The following is a 25,944-nucleotide window of genomic DNA, read 5'->3' on the forward strand; positions in this document are numbered from 1 at the left end:
ATTTTTTTATTCTTTGAAAATATTTGTGGAATATTATAGTTTCTTCTTTATGTATTTCATAGATTTTGCTGGTAGAATCATCTTTCTAGGAATGTTTCAAATTACATACTTAATTTCTTCAGTTCTTACAGGATTACTCAGATATTCCAGTTTTTCAATGAGTTTGATAAGTTTTACATATATACACTTAAAGATTTATTTATTTTAGGGAAAATGTGTGCACGCATGAATGAGGGGAGGGATGGAGGGAGAAGGAGCAAAGTGGACTCTCTGCTGAGTGTGTATGTAGGGTGGCTGGCTCCATCCTATAATCCTGAGACCATGACCTGAGCCAAAATCAAGAGTCTGCTGTTCAACTGACTGAGCCACCTGGGCACCGTGATAAGTTATATTTTTAAGGAATTATTTCATCTACATTTTCTTTCTTTTTTTTTAAGATTTTATTTATTTATTCATGAGAGAGACAGACAGAGAGAGAGGCAGAGACAGAGGCAGAGGGAGAAGCAGGCTCCACGGAGGGAGCCCGATGTGGGACTCGATCCCGGGTCTCCAGGATCACGCCCTGGGCTGAAGGCAGGCACTAAAACACTGAGCCACCCAGGCTGCCCTCATCTACATTAAAAAAAAAATTTTTTTTTTCATTTTTATTTTAAATAGGCTACATGCCCAAAATGGGTCTTGAACCCATGATCCTGAGATCAAGAGTTGCATGATCTACTGACTGAGCCAGCCAGGTATCCCTCATCTACATTTTCAGATTTGTTAGAAAAAACTTACTCTTAATGTCCTCTTATGGACTTTTATTTTTATTTATTTTATTTTATTTTTATTTTTTAAAGATTTTATTTATTTATTCATGAGAGACACAGAGAGAGCGAGAGGCAGAGACATAGGCAGAGGGAGAAGCAGGCACCATGCAGGGAGCCTGATGTGGGACTCGATCCCGGGACTCCAGGATCACATCCTGGGCCAAAGGCAGGCTCCAAACCGCTGAACCACCCAGGGATCCCCGGACTTTTATTTTTATTTATTTATTTGTCTATTTATTTTTTATTTTATTTTATTTTATTTTGTCTATTTATTTTTAAGTAGGTTCTGTGCCCAACATGAGGCTTGAAACTCATGACCTTGAGATAGAGAGTTGCGCGCGCTGACTGAACCAGCCAGGTGCTCCCTTTTATGAACTTTTTAAATGTGCGCTGGATCTGTACTAGATGTCCCCTTTTCATTCCTGATTTTGGTTATTTGTGCCTTCTCTATATTTTATGATCAGTTTCATTTGTTGCTTGTTGGTTTAATAATTTGTATAAAAAAGTAACTTTTGGCTTTGCTGACCCTTTTTGTATATTTATTTTCTATTTCATTAACTTTCTGTTCCTTATTTCCTTTTACTTTGTGTTCAATTTGCTGTTTTTCTAATTTTGAGATGGATGTTTGACAATGATTTTAAGCCTTTTTTCATCTTTCATTTTTTTTTAAGATTTTATTTTTTAAAAGATTTTATTTATTCATGAGAGACACACAGAGAGGCAGAGACATAGGTAGAGGGAGAAATAGGCTCCACGCAGGGAGCCCAGTGCAGGACTCGATCCCGGGACTCCAGGATCATGCCCTGGGCCAAAGGCTCAACTGCTGAGCCATCCAGATATCCCAAAGATTTTATTGTTTTAAGTAATCTCTATACCCAACGTGGGACTCAAACTCACAACCCCGAGATCAAGAGTTGCACACTTCACCAACTGAGCCAGTCAGGCATCCCAACCTTTTTTCATTTCTTTTTTTTAAAAGATCTTATCTATTTATTCATGAGAGACACAGAGAGAGAGGCAGAGACACAGGCAGAGGGAGAAGCAGGCTCCATGCAGGGAGCCCGACACCGGACTCGATCCCGGGTCTCCAGGATCACACTCTGCAGGCGGCGCCAAACCGCTGTGCCACCGGGGCTGCCCCCTGTTTTCATTTTTGATATATTCATTAAAGTCTGTAAATCTCCCTCAAACATTGCTTTGTTGTGCCTCACTAGTTTTAGATACTCTAAGTTTCCTTGTGCTTTTTTCCTTGCCTCTCTGGGTTATTTCGAAGTATATTTCTAAAATTCCAAATATGTGATTTTTAAAGGTATATATTTGTTTATGCTTAATTACATGTAGTTAGAGAACATACTCTGTATGATTTCAGTGTTTTGAAATTTGTTGACACTTAGGTTACAGACCAGGATAGAGTCAATTTTGGCAAATACCTGCATGTACCTGAAAAGGCTATATTTTGCATTTGTTGCCTATATGTATTTAAGTTTGTGCATTCTGTTGTTCAGTTCTAATCTATCTCTACTGGTTTTTGTTTTATTTTAATCCCACCCATTTTATTGGTTCCCAAGAGAGTTATATTGAAAATCTTTCATTTTGATTGTGATTTTTCTACTTATCCATGTACTTCTGTCAATTTTTGCTTTATATATTCGAACCCATGTTAGTAGGTGGATACAGATTCTTTTTTTAAATTGAAGTGTGGTTCACACATATGTTTACATTAGTTTCAGGTGTACAACATAGTGATTGGACAGCTGTACATGCTGTGCTCACCACAGTGTAGCTACTGTCTTTTACCATATGGTGCTCTCACAGTACTTTTGACCCTATTCCCTCTGTATGCTTCATTCATATGACTTACTCATTCCATAAGTGGAAGCCTATATACCCTTTCCCCTCTCCTTAACCCATATTGTCCCTGCCCCCTCATCCCTTCTCTTACCTCTCCTTCGACAATCACCAGTTTGTTCTCTGTATCTATAGGTCTGTTTATGTTTTTTTGTGTTGTTTGATCATTTGTTTTTTAGATTTCACATAAGTGGAATACTTTATGGTATTTGTCAGACTTACTTCACTTAGTGTAATGGGCCATATTTGGCTGATGGTGCTGTAGGTTGCCAGACTCTATGTTATTTTAGTATTTGTTATCTATGTATCCTATTTATGTTTTATTTTTTCCTCTTCTTTCTTGCTTTTTGGCCTTTTAAAAAATTATCTTTTCTTCTATTAGCTTAGAAGTAATACCCTCTTTTACTTTTTCTTTTAGTGGTTATCCTAGGTTTACAACAAAATTGAGAGGAAGATATGGAGATTTCCCATTTATCTCTGCTCCTACACATGCATAGCCTCCCCTATTTTGAACATCCTATTCATGAGAGGGAAGCCTAATGTGTGGGCCTCAATCCTAGGATTGAGATCTGGGATCACGCCCTGAGCCAAAGGCAGACACTCAAGCACGGAGCTACCCAGGTGCCCCCCCCCCCCCAATTCTGTACTTTTCATACCTATAATTTATTTATTGTGTACTGGAAGTTTTTTTTTTTTAATTTTTTTAAATTTTTATTTATGATAGTCACAGAGAGAGAGAGAGAGAGAGAGAGAGGCAGAGACATAGGCAGAGGGAGAAGCAGGCTCCATGCACTGGGAGCCTGACGTGGGATTCGATCCCGGGTCTCCAGGATCGTGCCCTGGGCCAAAGGCAGGCGCTAAACTGCTGCGCCACCCAGGGATCCCCTGTACTGGAAGTTTGTATCTCTTAATCCCCTTCACCTATTTTGTCCATCTTCCCACCCCTCTGGAGTATGGTACATTTTTTTTTTTTTTTTTTTTTTTTTTACCAAGGATGAACCTACATTGGCACATTATAATCACCCAAAGTCCATTGTTTTCCCTTGGGATTCACCCTTAGTATTGTACATTATGTGGTTTGGACAAATAATGATATGTATCCATTGTTCCAGTATTACATAGAGTATTTTCACTGTCTTAGGAATTGTTTGTGTTATTTTTCACTGTTTTCATAGTTTTGCCTTTTCCAAATGTCATATAGTTGAAATTATACAGTATGTAATAGACTTTTCAGATTGGTTTCTTTCACTTAGTAATATGCATTTAAGGTGCCTTAATATCTTTTCATGCCTTGGTGACCCATTTCTTTTAGTATTGAATAATATTCTATTGTTTGTATGTACCAGTTTATCCATTTACCTATCGAACAGTATGTTGGCTGCTTCCAAGTTTTGGTAGCAATGAATAAAGGTGTCCTAAGTATTTGTGGATTTTTGTGTGGACATAACTTTCCAACTCTTTTGGGTAGATACCAAAGAATTCCTTTGCTGGATTATACAGTAAGAATATGTTTAGTTTTGTAAGTAACTGCCAAAATGACTGTATCATTTTGCATTTCTGTCAGCCATGAATGAGAATTTCTTTGCTCCACATCCTTGATAGTATTTGATTTTCTCAGTGGTTTAGACTTTGGTCCTTCTAATGGGTATGTAGTTGTATCTTGTTTTAATTTACATTTCCTTGATGACATATAATGTGTAGCATCTTTTCATATGCTTATTTGCCACCTGTATATCTTTTTTTTAAATTTTTTTTTGTGAGCTATCTTTTGAGGTCATTGGCCCATTTTTTAATCAGGTTGTTGTCTTATTGTTCAATTTAAAGAGTTCTTTGTATATTTGGAGGTAATAATACTTTTTCAGATGTATCATTTGTAGTAGTTTCTCCCAGTCTATGGCTTTTCATTTTCTTGACATTGTTTTTCACAGAGCAGAAATTTTTAATTATAATGAAGTCCAACTTATTATTGATTTCTGTCATAGATTTTTACCTTTGTTGTTCATCTGAAAAGACATCACCATACCCAGGGTCTTCTGGGTCTTCTCTCTTACGTTATCTTCTAGGATTTTCACAGTTTTGCATTTCACTGCATTTTAAAAAAATTAATTCTAGCATCTACTGTTGGGATGTTAGCTATGAGTAATTTTTGCTTCTTTAAAGGTAACATTTGGTGGTAGGAAGGGTTTAGCTGCTTTTAATATTTTCTTTTAGCCTTTCATTTTCAGCAGTTTTCACCTGTGTGTAAACATATGTTACCTAGGAATAGACATAGCTTTACTATTTGATGAAGTATAGATTTCTTTTTATTTATCCTCTTAGGGTTTGTTGGGCTACTTGGATCTGTTGTTTGATATCTTTTGTCAGCTTTGGAAAATGGTCCGTCATTATCTCTGGAAATGTTTTTTCCCTTTACACATTAGATTTTTTTACTTTGTCCTTTCTGTGTTTTCCATTCTTCCATTTCTCTTCTCTCTTTTCCACTCTTTGTCTTTTTTTTTTTTTTTTTAAGATTTTTATCTATTTATTCATGAAAGACACAGAGAGAGAGAGGCAGAGACACAGGCAGAGGGAGAAGCAGGCTCCATGCAGGGAGCCCGATGTGGGTTTCAATCCCGGGACTCCAGGATCACACCCTGGGCCAAAGGCAGATGCCAAACTGCTCAGCCACCCAGGGATCCCTCTTTTGTCACTCTGAGCTTTATACCAGGATGGAGTCTTCTCACTTCTCTTCCTGTTTATTAATTCTTACCATAGTGTATTGAATCTGCTATTTAACTCCATGAGTTGAGATAATTTTTTTTTTAAGATTTTATTTATTTGAGAGACAATGTAAGAGAGAGATCACGAGCAGGAGGGAGGGAGTAGAGGAAGAAGCAGACTCCCTGCTAAACAGGGAGCCCAATACAGGGCTTTTATCCCAGGACCCTGGGATCCTGACCTGAGCTGAAGAGCTGAAGGTAGATGCTTAACTGACTGAGCCACCCAGGTGCCCAAGATAATAATTTTTGATATTGTATTTTTCAGATACAGAATTTGTGTCTCTTTTCAAATTTGCTCTGCTTTTACTTCACTTTTGAAAAATGACTTCCATTTCTTGACTGAAATTCTTTATTTATATTTTATTCATTATTTATATTTTATATCTATCTATCTATACACCTGTACACTCTGCACCCAATGTGGGGCTTGAATTCAGGATCCTGAGATCCAGAGTCACATGTTCTACTGACTGAGCCAGCCAGGTTCCCCTGAAATTCTTGATTTAATGTACTGTCTCCTTAAAGATAATATGTAAACTCATAAAATCTCAGCTTTACATTCTCAGCATTTGGAACGTTGCTAATTTGTTCCTCCTGGGTTTTGTTCATTTGTCTTATTTGCTTATGTCTGAAGGTTTTATGAGTGTGTATATGACATCCATACAGGATCCAGTATCAGGGTTTGAAAAGGTACTGTTGGTAGTCCCTTTGAGAGCTTGCCTACTTATGTGTTTTTTACTCCTTGAGTCTCAGAGGACATGAGATTTCCCATGCTTCTCATCTTTGGTAAGTCTGAATCTAGTTTTGTCTCCCTTACCCTGTGAAGCATTGAAAAACTCTGCTCCCTTCTTAGTCTCAGCTGCTGCTTCTAGATGCCCCCCAGGGAAAAGCTAATCAGCTGGTATCTGACTTCTCTAGATATCCTTCCTGTAGATCTATCCTTCTCATTCTTACTTGCTTCCTGAGCTCTCTGATGCCTTATAGTTTAGTCCCTTTTTCTCCATAGTTTTCGGTTTTTCCTCATCAGAAAGAAAAAAACCACCAGGTTTTTTTTTTTTTTTTTTTTTTTTGTTTTAAATCAGTTTACTGTTATAGATTAAGCCACTTTTTTTGCTGTTAAACTTACCTATTGAGATACTAATTTTTTTCTGTATTAACTTTTTTTTAGCTGATCAAAGTACCACCTTTGTGATACGATATATTAAAAAGCCATCAGAGGTTTAAAGGTGCAAAAAAAGGCACAGTTCCATCAGAGAGAGGCAGTTACTGTTAATAGTTCATTTTTGTTAGAGCTGGGTTTTGTGGGCATGGGATTGCGGATGAGTTTGAAGATAAGTGTGGTTTGAATATTCTGAGTTTGAGGGGCTTAAGATCCCTACCGAGTTACGTTTGAGGCATTTAGATACTAAACTGATGATTTGATGTAAGAACAGTGTAGAGATCTGGATTTGGATGTTTAAAGCAAAAAGGTAGTTGGACCTACCAAAGTAGATGGAAGGGCCATGGTGGTTTGTAGACCATTTCTGTTATGGGTAGCCCATATTGAGAAGGGACAGGGTAGTAATGGTAGAATTACGATAGAACCTAACTTTTCTTGTGTTAAGAGGTTCAGAAAAAATCTCATGTTTTGTATTTGAGATTATGTGTCTATGGGAAAAATTTTTTTCTTGCATATTTAATTGTTTTGGTTGATTTTTTTTAAGCTTAAAATCCTACGTGCTAAATAGTAGCTATATAAAACACAGTATTCTAGTGTGAAATATTTGTATTTTCAGTCTAATCACAAAATAGGTTAAACCTTGAATTCAGGACCTCAGACTTGCTAATAATTTTATTTGGTTTTGGCCAAATGACAATCCTCAGTTTTTTTGTTCTCTTAAATATGCATAATAAGTGAAATCACAGTATTAAAGAATAATAAAACTATTAAGTACACTAAGAAGTATTAAATGCAAATGACATTCGCACTGAATTAGTTTACAGAGAAACGGAATATAAGAAGCGGTGTTCTCGTACTTGTTCACATAACCACTGGTATATTAAAAATAGAGTAATGATTTTAAGTATTTTTGTTGGTACAAATTTTTTTTAGTTCTATACCAGATTAGTTCTTTAAATAGATGTGCACAATGGGCATTTAAGGATAGGCCAGGGATCCCTGGGTGGCGCAGCGGTTTGGCGCCTGCCTTTGGCCCAGGGCGCGATCCTGGAGACCCGGGATCGAATCCCACGTCGGGCTCCCAGTGCATGGAGCCTGCTTCTCCCTCTGCCTGTGTTTCTGCCCCTCTCTCTCTCTGTGACTATCATAAATAAATAAAAATTAAAAAAAAAAAAGATAGGCCAGAAATTCATGACCACATACCTACTTTTTTTTAAAAAAAGTAAGCTCTATACCCAACATAGGGCTTGAACTCATGACCCTGAGATGAAGAGTTGAATGATCTACTGACTGAGTTAACTGGGCACCCTAGTAACTGCTTGTGTTTAATATATAATTTGGGTTTTTTGTTTCTATAGTTTTAATTATATTTTGATAATTTTTCTATGTGTTTAAGAGCTCTTATCATATGGAAATTTGATTTAACAGAGCTACAATAGAAGAGGCATACTCCAGGTCAATGACAAAACTAGCAAAATCCGCAAGCAATTATTCACAACTTGGGTGAGTTAATTTCTTTGAAAAACTCTTTTTTAATGTTGACATAGGCATAGTTCTTGAGAATATTAGGTTCTTGCTGAAGACATAATGGTTCATAAGTATAATTATATGTAATTTACTTATTTAAAATGTACCTACATATGAATTCTTGATAGAAAATATAACTGAACTTGGTGAATATCAGTTAATGCAGTCAAAGTAAATGAAACCTATTTTTTCCCATTATTAAGCTAGATAGTCATTCGATAGTATAACTTTGAGGTTATAAATGTGTGTTATGCATGGTATTGTAGTTTTCTATAAGTTCACTTAAAATCTGTTGAACAATGATCTTTAGAAACTCAAACTTTATTGAAATGATTACAGTGCATTAAAAATGTCTATGATTTTATAGATTTACTAAATCCTTCTCTTGAAAATTTGCAGTGAGAAAATGTGTTCTTTGAAAAATGAATATTAAAATAAGATATACTTAAAGTAAGATAGCTACATGCATGGCTTTAATAATTTGGGAAAGAAATATTGTATGATTTAAACCACAACAGCTCTAGGAGGAATATTTAATATTTTTTAATTATCTACAATTTGGGGAAAGGATATGTTTTAAATAACATGCTAAAATAATTTAATGTTTATAAAGATTTTTATAGTGATAGTAACACATTTCTTTGTATCTGGGATTCTGATGAATCTTTGAATCCCCTGAATTTTTACATTCATATTCATGTTTCTGACAATGAGGGTTTATACTGATTATTAGATTCACATATGGTTCTGTGAACTAAAATACTGGTTAAGAATGCCTTTTATGAAAGTATTCTCTGGTGTGGTTGGATGAATTTAAATAAAAATCTCACTAAGAGCAGCCCGGGTGGCTCAGGGGTTTAGTGCCTGCCTTCGGCCCGGGGCATGATCCTGGAGACCTGGGATTGAGCCCCGTATCAGGCTCCCTGCATGGAGTCTGCCCCCCCCCCTTCTCTTTCTGTCTCTCTCATGAATAAATAAAAATAAAATCTTTAAAAAAATAAACTCACTAAATTGTGGCCCAGATAAAGAGGAGTCCATTATAAAACACACTGTCCATTATATTAAGTGCTGACAATTGCAGCTGAGAGGACCTTCTATCGCTCTGTACTATGGCTAGGAACGTTGGGAGCTTCCACCGTTTTTACCTAGAGGGCAGTGGGGACTGTTATATGATGGCCATCTATTGCTGTTTTTTTTTTTTTTTTTTCCAGTTGTCTTCTCATTCTTTCTGTCCTTCTGCTCCTTCAATATAATCTCATTCTTCATTCTTTTTCCATCTCTCCCCTTTTTTTCTGGCAATTTCCTTTTTCTGAAGCCTCTATGTATATACACCTCTTCTAAAACATAATTTCTTGTTTATTTATTACCACAGTAGGAGGGCCAGAAGGTAACTGGAATAGCAGAAGCTGGCTTTAAACAATCGACTGTGGTTTTATTATAGGAAATTCTCATTATTTTTAGTTATCAGGTGGGAGATAGAAAAAACATGGATTGACTTCAACTGTATTTCCTGATAATAAAGATGTTGGCAGGGATCCCTGGGTGGCGCAGCGGTTTAGCGCCTGCCTTTGGCCCAGGGCATGATCCTGGAGACCCAGGATCAAATCCCACGTCGGGCTCCCGGTGCATGGAGCCTGCTTCTCCCTCTGCCTGTGTCTCTGCCTCTCTCTCTCTCTCTCTCTCTCTCTCTCTCTCTCTCTCTGTGTATGACTATCATAAATAAATAAAAATTTAAAAAAAAAAAATAAAGATGTTGGCAATGTTTCTCTTTGGAATGCATGTTTCTCATAAATATTTTATGTGTTACTGTCGTCACTTAAGACAAAGATTTTAAATATTAATGTTTTACTGATGTATATTTAGTTAAATTGAATTTCCTCTTTCTGTATTTTTTTGTTTAAACATAACTTCAGACTTGTCAATTTTCTTTCTTATTACTTAGTATACATTAATGTGTATTGCTTGACCAGAAAAAAGTTGTGTATATCAAACTTTTAAAAATGTAATGATTTTTGACCTTCCTTCAAGAAACCTGTGCTTAGGGCAGCCCGGGTTGCTCAGTGGTTTAGCGCCGCCTTCAGCCTAGGGCGTGATCTTGGAGGCCCAAGATCGAATCCCGCGTCGGGCTTCCAGCATGGAGCCTGGTTCTCCCTCTCCCTCTGCCTGTGTCTCTGCCTCTCTCTCTGTGTCTCTCATGAATAAATAAATAAAATCTTTTTAAAAAAGAAAGAAACCTGTCCTTAAAGAAGTCTCATGTTGAATCTCTTTATGGTGTAAAGAATCTTTTGGTAAAGGGACACTCACATCTTCCTGCTTTGTGAAACCCACACTATCATGTATCAGGCTTACATGAAGTAATGTATTTTGGTGCTATAGTGAGTGGATATTTTGTAGTTATCTTTTTTTTTACTCCCAAAGTTTTCCGTGTAACTCCTTGCCAGATTTGATGCTGATTAGATTTTAAAGTGCGAGGTGAGATCTAATCAGAACAGCTCTAAGTATCTTAACTTTCTTCTTTAAACTTTTTACTTTTGCTTAAAATGATCACTGTGACTTAGCATTCTTACTGGATAGGAAATGTAGTAATTGGGACAGACTGCATATTAGGATAAATAATTTTCTCCACCTTTTGCTTCATGCTATTTGGTTTTTAGTGGAAGTCTGGTCCTGGAGCGAAACAGGTGCTTTGAAATTATCTTAGGTAGTACCCCAGGAAAACACAGGATAAAATTACCCTAAGATTATTCCCTGTTGACCAGATTGAGTTCATTGACATCCTAAGTATTATCCAGGAGATAATCATGTAGCAATTCTTGGATATACTTGCACCTGCTGAAAATACTAAATTCTCAATATTGAGAAAAAGTGGTAGGAAAGTATGCCATGCATTATGCACCATGTACTAAGAATTGTCTTAGTGTTAAAGTACACAGATAAAGTGACCTGAAACAAGATTTCAAATAACAGTTTTAAAATAATTCTCAAATGATTATTAATAATGAAGATTCTTATAAAATCATGTGTGCATTTGACTTTTGTATGTTTGAATTCAGGGGAACTTTTATTTTGTGATGAAGTGTTTTAAATGAGCACTAAATAGTCAAAAATTAAAATTGGTAACGAGTTAATTTTTAACAATAGACAGTGATCAGAAAGGCTTCTGATACAAGTCTAAATAACCAAATCAGGGCAGCCCGGATGGCTCAGCAGCAGTTCAGCGCCGCCTTCAGCCCAGGGCCTGATCCTGGGGTCCCGGGATTGAGTCCCACATCGGGCTCCCTGCATGGAGCCTGCTTCTCCCTCTGCCTGTGTCTCTGCCTCTCTCTCTTTTTCTCTCTCTCTGTTTCTCATTAATAAATAAAATTAAAAAAAAAAAAAAAAAACAAAAAACCCAACCAAATCAACTCAGAAAATAGTATGATAAAATTAAGACAGGGCCATAGCCAAATCTTTGGTAAATATTTAACTGGATTTCTGTGTACTTAAGGTTCAAAAATATTTTAATTAACCAAGGATTAAAAATCAATGTCAACCTGTCAGTCATTTCATTTGTGATTTATTTTAATTTTTATTTTGTCTAATTAAAATTGCTGAATATCACATTGTTTCTGTTGATTTTATTTTAGAGTCTTCAACTTTTCTTTTATTAAATAATTCCTGCATTTTCTTTCCCTCAGAACATTTGCACCAGTGTGGGATGTGTTCAAAACATCTACAGAGAAATTAGCAAATTGTCACTTGGATCTTGTTAGAAAATTACAAGAATTAATAAAGGAAGTTCAGAAGTATGGAGAAGAACAAGTAAAATCTCATAAAAAGGTATCTGTTTTTTCCTGCTAAAGGATTAGTTGATCAGAGATTTGAGTGTTTTGCAGTTCAGTCATTTTGATGAATCATTTTGTACCATTCAGACTAAAGAAGAAGTTGCAGGAACTCTGGAAGCTGTTCAAACCATTCAAAGCATAACTCAGGCCCTCCAGAAATCCAAGGAAAATTACAATGCCAAGTGTGTAGAGCAGGAACGTTTGAAAAAGGAAGGAGCTACACAAAGAGAAATAGAAAAGGTAATTGTAATAAAAGTAGTATCTCTGGAGTTTCAAAGCACTTTCAAACATAAGACTGTATTTAATACACACTCCAGAATGATCTGATATTAAAGATGAAGACGCTGTGCCTCTGAGTATTCATGGTTTACCTAAGTGAAACGGAACTAGGTTTGTGGAATATGTTTTGTGTGTGGTAAAAACATTGATTAGCAAATACCTAAAAAGAAGTAATTTCTTCATGCTGTTGACATTTGCAGGCTATTTTTATAGTAAGATACTTGATAGGGATACTGGTTGGTGTCAGGTTTAACGTGAGATAAAAATTTTTTGAGGCAAGATTGGTATATTTAGGAAGGCATAGATACGTGAAGATAAGCTTTAAAATATGTGTTGTGGGTGATTTATTGCTGACTTTGAAGACATTTATGTAGTATTGCGGTAAACCACAGCCCTTTCCCCTAGTCGCGTTTCAATTGAAAGTAGATTTTTCCCCCTTTCAAAACAGTTTAACCATTCACTTGTTTGATGTGTTATATCTCTTTTAGGAATGAGGCATAGGGAGTGATAATTTCGAAAGCTTTCTAAATTATGTGAAATATCCTGTAAAAAAAAGGAAAACCAAATTATAACTGCATTATAGCAATTACAATAATTATAGAAGTATATATACATGGGAAGAAACTAGAAGAGAATATTGAAAAATCAAAACAGTTGATGGATTTTGGCATAATAGATTTCCTTCAATGTTTGTACAATAAATAAAAATTGGAAGGGAGAAAAAGATAAGGCACAATAAGTTTATTATTTTAAAACACCATTCCAGACACAGCATTTGTGAATAAAATAGAAGAAGGGAAAACAAAACAAAATAAAAGCGTCCAAAAAAATAGAATATTAGCTTGATGAATCAGAAACAGAACAGAAACCCAAAGTAGTGTGTCGAGATTGATTTTGCAGGTTTGTTGGCTCAAAGTCCAAAATTAGGCTGTGGAATTTAAGCTCTTGTGTGGTAAAAGGGACTAAGTGTTTCCTACTTGAGATAAAGCACAAGAAGCCCCACCCACCATGTGAAGCAAGATAGGTAGGAAAAAAGACTGGGGTGCTGACTAGGGCTAAAGCTTTATTGGAAGATGGGGGCTTACTGACACAGTTTTGACATGAATCAAGCTAAGGAACCATTTAATGACTATTTTGGCCATATCCCCAGTATTCTTCTAGGGACACAATTAAAAACTACCTTTATAAGATTGATACTAAATTGAGGACTTTGGGGGCTGGCAGGAGATAACCTGAAAACTGCTAGGTGGGGATAGGTGACCACAAAGGATAGAACATAACAAGTTCTAGGTAATAACACTTACTTTGCCTTCAGTGGAGCTATCCCAAAGCACTGATGGAGGGACAAAGAAGAAAAGGCGAAAAGATAAGAAGCCTCCTGTTTGAAATGAGTGAACAACCAAAATTGTAGAGTACCTCTAAGAAATCTAAGATACAGTAAATTTAATAATGGAAAAAGAATTAACTCCAGATAAAATTTAAATTTATAAAACAGATGAACAAAAAATTTTGTGTGAGGATGGTCAAAGAGATAAATGAAAATATAAACTATAAATAAAGAAGATTAAGAAATTAAAAGAGGCATAATGAAGTAAGATCTACTAGATAGGAAAACAGCTAATTAGAAAACTTGAAAAATATGGCTATTGAGAAAAAAGAAATAGAGAATACAAATTTTAGACTTGATGTGGTCAAAGGCTGAGTTTGGAAGGGAAGTCACCCAGAACATAGTACAAAGAAATAAAAGTTACTGGGGTGCCTGAGTATCTCAGTCGGTTAAGCATCTGCCTTTGGCTCAGGTCATGGTCCCAGGGTCCTGGGATTCAGCACGCATTGGGCTCCCTGCTCAGTGGGGAGTCTGCTTCTCCCTCTCCCTCTGCCCCTCCCTCCACTCATGCACTTAGTCTCTCTTTCCCTCTCACAAATAAATAAAATCTTTTTTTAAAAAAATAAAGGTTCACAACATTCCAGAAGAACATGGAGAGAGTGGTGGTCTCCTAATATTTAAAGAGTTCAGAAGTTCAGAAGTTTTCAGACCTGAAGAAATTCAGTAGTGCGCAAATTAATTTGTATTTTAACTGGAATTAACATAAAAACTTTAAATATGCATTTGTAAATAGAATAGAATCTCCAGATTGAAAGTACATTCTTGATTATTAATCAGGTTACATAAAGATAAATTCAGACCTAGATGCCAGAGAAAAAAAGAATATTAAAAGCTACCAGATAATTCTTTTTTTCTCACATTTTTGAAATCAGAATGCATCTTCAGCTGATGATACTATATAATCACTGTTGGTTAGGTAGCTGTTGTGTGTAGTTTTAGTGTCTGTGAACTTGGTGATTCTATCTGGTGATGTGATTGGACAACTGCAGCACTTTGACGTATTAGATAACAGACCATCTTAAGACCGTTTGAGGAAGGAATTGTTCTGATACTCGTCTGGAAACCTTTTTTTCGGTAAGATCAAGAAAATGTGAGCACTGGTGTTTAGAAGAAAACTGGGAAATAATAATAGAGCATTTTTAAGAAGTACTGTATTAGTAATGGTCTTGATGACATTGAGGATAATATTGTGTGAGGAAAAAACAGACCTTAGCAATCTTTGTTTTTTTTTTAATATTTTATTTATTTATTCATGAGAGACAGAGAGAGAGAGAGAGAGAGAGGCAGAGACACAGGCAGAGGGAGAAGCAGGCTCCATGCACGAAGCCCGATGTGGGACTCGATCCCAGGACTCCAGGATCACACCCTGGGCCAAAGGCAGGCACTAAACCGCTGAGCTACCCAGGGATCCTGCAGTCTTTGAATTGGAAAGAATTGAGAAGGGTCAAATCTGAATATAAGGAAGATACAGGAAGGAGTATGTCAAACAAATCATTTTGCTTTCCTTTTTATTCTGTATCACATAGAAATGGTAATAGAATAAAAATCTACTTCTAAGTAAGTCCAAAAGAGATCTTTTTAAAGTACTAAATTAGAATTTTAAGGATAAGGCATTATTTTATACTTCAGGTGCTAGCATTATTCTATTTTAATGGTACACAAGATAATGGTGTCCTTTATAAATTAATGGTATGTCAGAATTAGTAATCAAGTATGTTCATTAAGCATAACTTCTAAAAGAATAGAAATCTATTCTAAGTCTTTTAAATAAGCAAAAAGAAAATAAGATATTAAAATTTATTGATAAGAGAGGAAGGAGAAAGTAGAGAAAAAAAGAATGGTAGACAGAAGGCTCAAAGTAAGCTGGAAGAAGTAAGTTCAAAGATACCAAAGCCATAATATGTATAAGTGAATTAGACTCCCCAAATAATAAGTTGGTTGCCAAATGGAAAAAAATCTTACTATCTAAAACATCCTTAATGTTTAGCAACAGAAGATTGTTTCATATAATGGTACCATTCAGGAGTTCAAATAAATTTTATAGGGTAAAATGTTAGATCTGAGATTTAAAATACCAGAGCAAAAAAAAAAATATTGGAGGAGGAGGCATCTAAGGAATCTTGAAGTTACATGATGAGTTAATGGGGTTTTTATTATACTTTTTTCGTGTGCTCTAAAATGTTTTCTATAAAAGAAAAAAAAAAACTAGAATGACATGAATTATTTATTTTTTAAAGATTTTATTTATTTATTCATCATAGACACACACACACACACAGAGAGCGAGAGAGAGAGAGAGAGAGAGAGAGGCAGAGACACACAGGCAGAGGGAGAAGCAGGCTCCATGCAGGGAACCCGACATGGGACTTGATCCTGGGACTCCAGGATCATGCCCTGGGCCAAAGGCAGGCACTAAACCACTGAGCCACCCAGGGATCCCCAGAATGACATGAATTAAAATTGACATGGATAAATATGAAAAGCATAACGTTGAGCACGAAAAGCAAAGTTCCAGAAGAATGTGTAGATTTTGATGCCTTTCACATAATCTTTAATTTTCTGCAAAAAAAAAAACAAAAAAAACTTTTAAAGTATACTAACTGTATTAGGGACAATAAACACCAAGTTACATAATGGGAGTTATCTTTGCAGATCAAGGGGGGAATGGCACTGGTAAGGACCTGGGCCTTCCCCACTTTGCCTATATAATAGTTAAATTTTTTCCAAAAAATGGAAAAGCTAGGAACAAATATAGATAAGGCCAACTATATTTCAGAATAAGAGATTTTTTATGTGTGAGCTCTAGGAACAGTTCCTATAGGTCAGTAAGCTATAGGTCAATAAATTAGTATGAATTCCATATCATTAAGGCAAAAGTGTTAAAGTATTCCTAGGCTAAATATTGCTCTTTTTTTTTTTTTTTTTTTGTGAAACACAATCGGTTTGATTTAGTACCTAGTATGTAGTAACTACTTGAAAAATACATGATAACTAGAGATTATGCTTAAAGAAATGATTGAGTCTTTTGATATAAACCAAGAAAAATTTAATATAAGGTATAATGATTTAGATGAAATTAAAGAATTTCCTTTTGATTAACATAGTAGACAGAGCTATAGCATATGGTTGTGTCTGAGGGTTATGAGTTGATCTGTGCTTCACTTACCTTGTGGTGCTGTGGACAGCTTAGAGAAAGGGGTGCTTTTTTTGTCTTTTTTTAAAAGATTAAAAAGAATTATATGGGAAAGAGAAAGCACAAGGCAAGGAGAGGCAATGGAGAGGGAGAGAGAAACTTAAGCAGACTCGTGATGCGGGCTCCATCTCATGACCCTGAGATGAAACCAAGTGTAGGACGCCTCACTAATAAGTGAGCCACTCAGGCAATTATAAGCTCTTTTTTTTTTTTTTAAAGATTTATTTATTTATTCATTCAGAGAGAGCGAAGAGAGAGGCAGAGACACAGGCAGAGGGAGAAGCAGGCTCCGTGCAGGAAGCCTGATGTGGGACTCGATCCTGGGTCTCCAGGATCACACCCCGGGCTGCAGGCGGTGCTAAACCGCTGCGCCACCGGGGCTACCCTCTTTTTTTTTTTTTTTTTTTTAATTATAAGCACTTAAACAGAAATATTTTTCATAGTATATTAGTAAATTTATTTAAAATGCTAAAGAAATGAGTAAAATGTGGGATTTATATTTATTGTCAATAGGTAATCTGTTAAAGCCAATCTTTTTTTTTTTGTGAGAAGAAATGTAGCTGTTTTTTTTAAAAGCATAATTTCCTCATTTAAGAACAAATGCTCCAAGCTTCCCTTTTTAATAATGACTTTATGAAAGTAGTCAAATTCATTACTACTAGGATATTCAGTTTTTATAATCACACCCTAGAATTTACAGTATCTGTAAATACATGTATTATTTAGAAAGTTGTTTTGACTTAATTGAGTATTGCCATTCCGTTGTTTCCTCTGAGGGCTCTTTCCTGCTTTAAAAAAAATACAGATGTTCCAATACAATTACATTCTAAAGTTGCTTGTACATTTTTTTATATGATATACTATTTTCCTTCAAATTTGTTTTTCTCATTACTCAAAATACTTTGTGAGTTAATAATATTTTTTCATTTTATTTCTTTATGATTAAGTACTCCTTTTATTAGTTTTCCAAGATACCACTTTAAGTTGGTATGTAATTTCCTTAAGATTCTGGCCTATAATTTTTACCTTTGAAGAGTAAGGGCTGATGTAAAAAATGTAAGTTAGAACTTTAAATGGTATTTTCTTTCTTCCTTTACGCTTCCAAATAAGAGAAGTGAAATTTTACCCAGCTTCCTGGTATCAGAAAGTACGCTCCAAAAAACCTAACCCGTTTATCTTCTGAGTTAGAGCCTACTCTGAACTTTTTTTTTTTTTTTTTTTTTTTTTGGTTTTATTTATTTATTCATGATAGTCACAGAGAGAGAGAGAGAGAGGCAGAGACACAGGCAGAGGGAGAAGCAGGCTCCATGCACCGGGAGCCCGATGTGGGATTCGATCCCGGGTCTCCAGGATCGCACCCTGGGCCAAAGGCAGGCGCCAAACCGCTGCGCCACCCAGGGATCCCTACTCTGAACTTTTGAGATGAAGACAATTTTATGGTTAGAAATAGTGGACAGATAAGTTTGTGCAGAGTTGCATAGCCAGACCAAGTTCTACAGTGGGAATATTCTGGGAGGAAAAAGGAAAGTTAAGAAAAGTATGCTGTTTTACTTTTATTTTTTAAGATTTTATTTATTTATTCATTAGGGACCCAGAGAGAGAGGAAGAGACACAGGCAGAGGGAGAACCAGGCTCCATACAGGGAGCCCAATGTGGGACTCTATCCCGGGACCCCAGGATCATGCCCTGGGCTTGAATGCAGGTGCTAAACCGCTGAGCCACCCAGGGAATCCCCAAGTATGCTGTTTTAAATTTTAAAATTAATTAATTCTAACCCTGTTGATTCAGCAAAAATTTGAGTACCAAAACTAGTTTGAATTCTAGAGACTGAGTATAGGAAGAAGAAATGATACTTCAGGAACTTCTTTGCAGGGAAAGAAGAACTTCTTTGCCTGGGTGGTTCAGTGGTTGAGCAACTGCCTTGGGCCCAGGGCGTGATCCTGGGGTCCTGGGTTCAAGTTCCACATTGGGCTCCCTGCGTGGAGCCTGCTTCCCTCTCTGCCTGTGTGTCTGCCTCTGTGTGTGTGTGTGTCTCATGAATAAATAAATAAAATATTAAAAAAAAACCAAACTTCTTTGCATCTCTTGAAGTCCCATAACTTTAAAATGTAATGTAATGTTAAATGTAAAATAATTACTTTGTTTACATTATAGAAATATATCATAGGTCTTCTAAAATGAGTAATGGCCCTCCAGGCAGTTATCTGTTAATTCCTATTAGATTGTAAATTCCTTGTGAGTGAGAAACTGTCATTGTATTGTCTACAACACAGCATATATGTTTACTTGGAAAAATAGTCATTAGCAAAATGTTATTTGAATTTTTCCTGTTTGTTAATATAATAAAAATTAAGAGTTTATTTTACTTTAAATATAGGCTACAGACTAGATTCTTGGTTTTTTAAATGTCTTATTCATGTATTTTTCTGATCACTGGATTATGAAGTGATAATTTATATGAAGTAGAAAGCTTTAATTCCTACCATGTGCTTGTCATTATATGCTGGATGTTATGAAGGTTATTACAGGCTAAAATACATATTCTCCCCTAATGTATTTATGAAGTTTCCTTCTTTTTGGGGAGCAGAACAAGAGTTTAGAGAGAGGTTTTAATGGTAAGTTCACAAGGGAGGTATCCTATTTTGCACAGAACCTGTAAAAAGAATACAGGGAAGATCTCATAAAATAATTTACTTTAAAAAGTATAGATACGGGATCCTTGGGTGGCGCAGCGGTTTGGCGCCTGCCTTTGGCCCAGGGCGCGATCCTGGAGACCCGGGATCGAATCCCACATTGGGCTCCCGGTGCATGGAGCCTGCTTCTCCCTCTGCCTGTGTCTCTGCGCCTCTCTCTCTCTCTCTCTGTGACTATCATAAATAAATTAAAAAAAAATAAAATAAAAAGTATAGATACAATCATTATAGTTCTATTTGGGGAGAATTTTCCATTTTTATGAAATTTTTTCAAGTTACAAATATCTCTAGGAGTGAACACAACTCAAGTCTTCATTAATAGCTAACATATAGGCACCCTGGGTGGCTCGGCGGTTTAGTGCCGCCTTCAGCCCAGGGCATGATCCTGGAGACCCAGGATCGAGTCCCACATCAGGCTCCCTGCATGGAGCCTGCTTCTCCCTCTGCCTGTCTCTCTCTCTTTCTCTCTCTCTTTCTCTCGCTCGCTCGCTCTGTGTCTCTCATGAATAAATAAATAAAATCTTAAAAAAAAATAGCTAACATATAAATTATTGGGCAGCAGTAAAAAAAAGAGTGGGTGTTAGGATAAGGACCAAGCAAAGAGGAAGGGGCTCCTAGTGAGACTATGTTATTTTGCTAGGGTCTGTCATTGAAAATCACTCCATGGACTGTGAGTTGCTGATCATTCTTGCACAGACTGAAAATAACAGGGAGTTGGAAGAAGAAACTGAAGTCTCTTGGTGTTAAAAAAAAAACAAAACCAAAAACCCCAGATAACCAAAGGGAACCAATAACCAAACCATTAAATTTTTTTCCTCACATCTATATATTTGTTATCTGGGTTTCCTGTGAATTTACTTAGTAATTGTTACGTGTTTGAGCAAGGCCAGGATATCAGAGGAAGGTATACTAACAGTAGTAGAAATAATGTCAAAAGGCCAGAAACAATGGGAAAAGAGTTTAAAAAAAATCCATAGGAGTAAATTTCAAAATTATTATGTTTTAACCACTTACGTTAGTGATGGAGAACTCAGTACAACTTTAGATATAATAGCAAAATACAAGTATATATCTTCCTGATGGTGTTACTTTTAGAAACCATAGTAATAGCAGATACCATTTATTTTGTAGATTTAACTATATGACAGATCCTGTCCCAATCATTTTACCTAAGTTACATTTCATCTCTGCTAAAGCTTTAAATAATAAGTGGTATTCTTCCCATTTTAAGAATGAGAGAACTATGTAAAGCTAAAGCTCCAAGACCCAGTTTTCTTTACATTACAAGATAAAGTCGCATCCTGTATTACTTAAGAATGCCAGGAAGGACCCTTGGGTGGCTCAGCAGTTGGGCGTCTGCCTTTGGCTCAGGTCATGATCCTGGAATCCAAGATTGAGTCCCACATTGGGCTCCTCCTGGGGAACCTAGTTCTCCCTCTGCCTGTGTCTCTGCCTCTCTCTGTGTGTGTGTGCGTGTGATGAATAAATAAATAAAAGCTTTAAGAAAAAGAATTCCAGGAAAACATGGAGCATATATGTTTAATATACTGTATGTCATTATATTTTAAGCAGCATTCAGAGGGACCTTTTTAGAGAGTAGGACTGTCTACATCTCTTGCCAATCCCAAACTTCCAGGTAAACCCAACTTTCTATTTCTAATTCTTATTTTTAGACTCCTGAACATACCTGGAGATAATTATATTTTGTTTCCGATTGGGTCTCCACAATTTTCATGTTTTCCAGCTTTATTTAGCCCTCATTGGCTCTTAGTAGTACTTTTATTCATCTAGCTGTTACCTGTTGTATCTTTTACAACCTGGCTTGAAATGTTTTTCATTCCTGTGAAACTCCTAGCTCTACCCTACTCTTCTTCACTCTTAGCAGACTAACTCATCAAGAAAATGGAGATACTTGTATCTTGAAATTTGTATCTTCTTTTTTTTGATCTTCTTTAAACTCTTTTTTTTTTTTAAGATTTTATTTATTTGAGACAAAGAGGGAGCACACGAAACGGGGGAAGGGCAGAAGAGAAGGGAGAAGCAGATTCTCCGCAGAACGGGATGAGGCTTGATCCCAGAACCCTGAGATTATGACCTGAGCCAAAGGCAGACGCTTAACCAACTGAGCCACCCAGGCACCTCAATCTTTAAACTCTTATTTACATCAGCACTCTTTACCCCCAAGCCTCCCATGTCCAAATTGATCAGTCCTTTGAGAATTGATCAGTCAGTCCTTTGAGAATTGATTAGTCCTTTGAGAATAGTCAAGTTTCTTGATAACCATTATGTCTGCTTCAACCTCCACATTACATGTAATCTTTCTTCTGAATGTCTGTCTTCCTTAGAATTTATCTTTACTTCTGTGGCTTTGTTGCTTTTTACTGATTTCTAGGTAAAAATAGGAAAAGATTCCTGTATAATTTATTTTCATATTCCTCACTGCCTAATATTTATTTATTTATTTATTTATTTATTTATTTATTTATTTATTTATAAAATTTTATTTATTCATGAGAGAGAGAAAGATATAGGCAGAGGGAGAAGCAGGCTCCATGCAGGGAGCCTGATGCGGCACTCGATCCCAGGACTCCAGGATCACTGCCCTGGGCTGAAGGCAGGCGCCAAAACTACTGAGCCATCCAGGAATCCTCACTGCCTAATATTTAATATATTGTTTTTTTTCGCTTTTTTTAAAGATTTTATTTATTCATGAGAGAGAGAGAGAGAGAGAGAGAGAGAGAGAGAGAGAGAGAGAGGCAGAGACACAGGCAGAGGGAGAAGCAGGCTCCATACAGGGAGCCTGATGCGGGACTTGATCCCGGGACTCCAGGATCACACCCTGGGCCCAAAGGCAGGCGCTAAACCACTGAGCCACCCAGGGATCCCCTAATATATTGTTTTAATTGAATAAGTAACTTTGATAAAACTAGAGCTGTAACATGGCAATAACAATTTTTAAGTAATAGTAATCTTGAAAAAAATAGGCAATAATAAAAACAAATTTATAGGTTTATTGGAGCATATGGAAACAGAAACTTCAAAGAAAATGATTTTCTCAACTTTTGAGCTGCCTTTATATTTATTAGTCAGACATTAAACGGAACATGTATATGTTGTAGGAGGAAGGAAGACTTGTAGGTGTGGAGTTTCAAGCATATTTTGATGGTATTACATTTTTGTTGATTGAATTCTTAGTAACACCAAGTAACTTTTCAAAGCACATTCCATCAGACAGAAATGAGACTTGACATTTAGTTTCTGCATTATTCTGTGACTATAACAAAAAATCTTACTAATGAAGACTTTAAAAAGGATATTAAAGTTAGTTTATGTCATATTGAACTCCCCATGGGCCTCATCCCTTATAATGCACTTAAGTAGTTATTTCAAGTGAACTTATATCAGGAAAGAAAACAGATCATTATATACTTAAAATGTTTTTGTTTTTTAAAAAAATGTTTTTGTTTTGCAACAGGCAGCTGTTAAATCTAAGAAAGCTACAGATACCTATAAACTTTATGTGGAGAAGTATGCATTAGCAAAAGCTGATTTTGAACAGAAGATGACAGAAACAGCTCAGGTTGGTATTTTTAAGCTTTAAATCTAAAACAGGATATTTGTTTTACTGATAAAAAGAATATAATTCTTGTATCAAATAATTTTTTAGTATTAAAAATGTTAAAATACACAATCTGTGTTTTATTGATGCTGTTTTAAAGATACACATCTTATTTTGGAGATTGAGGACCAAGATGCAATAACTGACAATATAAGGGACTAAAGAGAATTGGGGAAAGTGAGGATGTTGATAGATGGTGAACAGAGCTAATTGTTAAAATTGACTTCTGCTTTAGAAGAAAACTGAAAATGATGCACTGCTAAGAATATAGCCATTAACAAATAATCAAGAACTGCCTTCATAGAACTTCTATTTGAGTTAGGGAAGACATAATAAAGTCTGTCTTCCATAAACTTGGGATAATTTATATCCCATTCAATGTTTTTAGAGCCTTATTTAAAGGCCTAGGTTTAAGATAGGTGTCTTTTATGGATCATGCCTAAAACTTCTACCCCCACCTTCTTACACATTTTTCTTGTTTTTTTCCTTAGCACCTATTATCATCTAATATGCCATGAATTGTATTCACTGTATCAGTTAGAATAGGCTGGGTTTGCTGAGGTGACAAAGAAACCCCCAGATCTCAGTGGCTTACAATAGTAGGGGTTTATTTGTTATGTTCCTATTTATCATGGCTTGGCTGTAACTGTCCTTCATCTTCACTCTGGTATTGAGGCTGGTGAAGGAACCTTTTCCTAGAATATTATTCTTAGTCATTATATTTGAATGTACTAAAGCACAGTGGTTCTTCTACCCATAATTCTTTATTGTCTGTCTTCCTCCACCAAAATATAAGTTGTGTTATAAGAGGGATTGATTTATTATTTCCCCAGCACTTTTAAAATAACTCCCAGCACATGGTAGGCATTCAATAAGTTTGAAGAAGGACTTTATATATCTGCCTTTTTGGATTCTAGAGTGTTCCTGTGAATCGTTCACATCTCAGAAATGAAAAGGCTTTCATGCTTCCTTGCAGGCATATATGGCATCCGTCTTTACTTGCCATGTTGCAAACACTGTCAGAAAATGTTTGTCCTTCAGTCATTTAATTTGGAAAAATTAGAATTTACTAGAGTCAGAGTTTTTCATTAATTTATATTATTTCATCAAAGTGTTCTTTTTTAAAAAAATTTTTAAAAATTTTTATTTATTTATGATAGTCACAGAGAGAGAGAGAGAGAGGCAGAGACATAGGCAGAGGGAGAAGCAGGCTCCATGCACCGGGAGCCCGACGTGGGATTCGATCCCTGGTCTCCAGGATCGCGCCCTGGGCCAAAGGCAGGCGCTAAACCGCTGCGCCACCCAGGGATCCCAAGTGTTCTTTTTTAAAAAGATTTTATTTATTTATTCATGAGAGAGACAGAGAGAGAGGCAGAGACCCAGGTAGAGGGAGAAGCAGGCTCCATGCGGGGAGCCCGATGTGAGACTCTATCCCAGGACCCCGAGATCACGACCTGAGCTGAAGGCAGATGCTCAACCACTGAGCCACCCAAGCATCCCTCATCAAAGTGTTCTGAAGGAATTTTCAGCACTCATCTTTCTCTCATTATTTTTCCTTTTTTCCAAATTGACATTTTGTTTATCCTGCTACTTCCAAGATGGGAATATTAATATATTTGAGCAGTTGTATAACCATGCTGCTTTTAAGTAAAGGTGATAGTATACAGTGCTAGTGTGTGTGTGTGTGTGTATTCTCTCACATGCCCTCTTTGAGTAAGTAAATAAAATCTTAAAAAAAAAAAATTGTCTACCCACCATTTGCTTCGACGTGGATGGAACTGGAGGGTATTATGCTGAGTGAAATAAGTCAATTGGAGAAAGACAAACATTATATGGTCTCATTCATTTGGGGAATATAAAAAATAATGACAGGGAATAAAGGGGAAAGGAGAAAAAATGAATGGGAAATATCAGGGAGGGAGACAGAACATGAGAGACTCCTAACTCTGGGAAATGAACTAGGGGTGGGGGAAGGGGAGGTGGGCAGGGGGTGGGGGTGATTGGGTGACGGGCACTGAGGGGGGCACTTGATGGTATGAGCACTGGGTGTTATTCTATATGTTGGCAAATTGAACACCAATAAAAAATAAATTTACAAAAAAAATTTGTCAACTGGAGGGTATTATGCTGAGTGAAGTAAGTCAGTCGGAGAAGGACAAACATATGTTCTCATTCATTTGGGGAATATAAATAATAGTGAAAGGGAATATAAGGGAAGGGAGAAGAAATGTGCGGGAAATATCAGAAAGGGAGACAGAACGTAAAGACTGCTAACTCTGGGAAACGAACTAGGGGTGGTAGAAGGGGAGAAGGGCGGGGGGTGGGAGTGAATGGGTGACGGGCACTGGGGGTTATTCTGTATGTTAGTAAACTGAACACCAATAAAAAATAAATTAAAAAAAATTTGTCAAGACAAGACATTTTAACTCCACTATTTCTCTTGAATAAAATTGATTTAAGTTTTTGGACCATTGTTGCATTATTGCCAAAACCATAATTTCACCATTTTTGATTGTTTTAAAAAAGTTCAGACCCTTTGCATAAATATGAATATAATCATTTAGCTTAGTGATTTTCTGATCATGTAACTCAGTGTTGAAGAAAATTGTATATTAAATATGAGGTGAAGGAAATTAATTTTGATAAACTAGCCAGAAAAGATAACAAGGCATTTAGGCTTATTCCTTAGGACTGATTTAATTTGGGGAAAAACATGGGTAATCAGGTTTGTGCAGTTGAAATGACAAATGTATTTTGTTTGAAAATAGCTAATTCAGCATTTCCCAAATCCTGTTTTGAGGAATATCATTGTTGTGTGAAATATTAATAGGTACTTAGAGAAGAAGA

The 25,944-nt window shown here is 36.2% G+C and overlaps 1 protein-coding gene across 5 annotated transcripts in view; it reads left to right on the top strand.

Moving 5' to 3' along the window:
- FCHO2 (FCH and mu domain containing endocytic adaptor 2) overlaps positions 1-25,944 on the top strand; it is a 120,783-nt gene that overhangs the window by 21,834 nt on the left and 73,005 nt on the right. For all 5 annotated transcript variants that reach the window (XM_025448365.3, XM_025448368.3, XM_025448366.3 and 2 more), the window contains exons 3-6: positions 8,004-8,078; positions 11,780-11,921; positions 12,014-12,166; positions 22,954-23,058. In XM_025448365.3, the coding sequence (XP_025304150.1) occupies positions 8,004-8,078; positions 11,780-11,921; positions 12,014-12,166; positions 22,954-23,058 (475 nt within the window). The remainder of the gene's footprint in view (positions 1-8,003; positions 8,079-11,779; positions 11,922-12,013; positions 12,167-22,953; positions 23,059-25,944) is intronic.

Source organism: Canis lupus, chromosome 2, assembly GCF_003254725.2.
Source record: "Canis lupus dingo isolate Sandy chromosome 2, ASM325472v2, whole genome shotgun sequence".
NCBI lineage: Eukaryota > Metazoa > Chordata > Mammalia > Carnivora > Canidae > Canis > Canis lupus.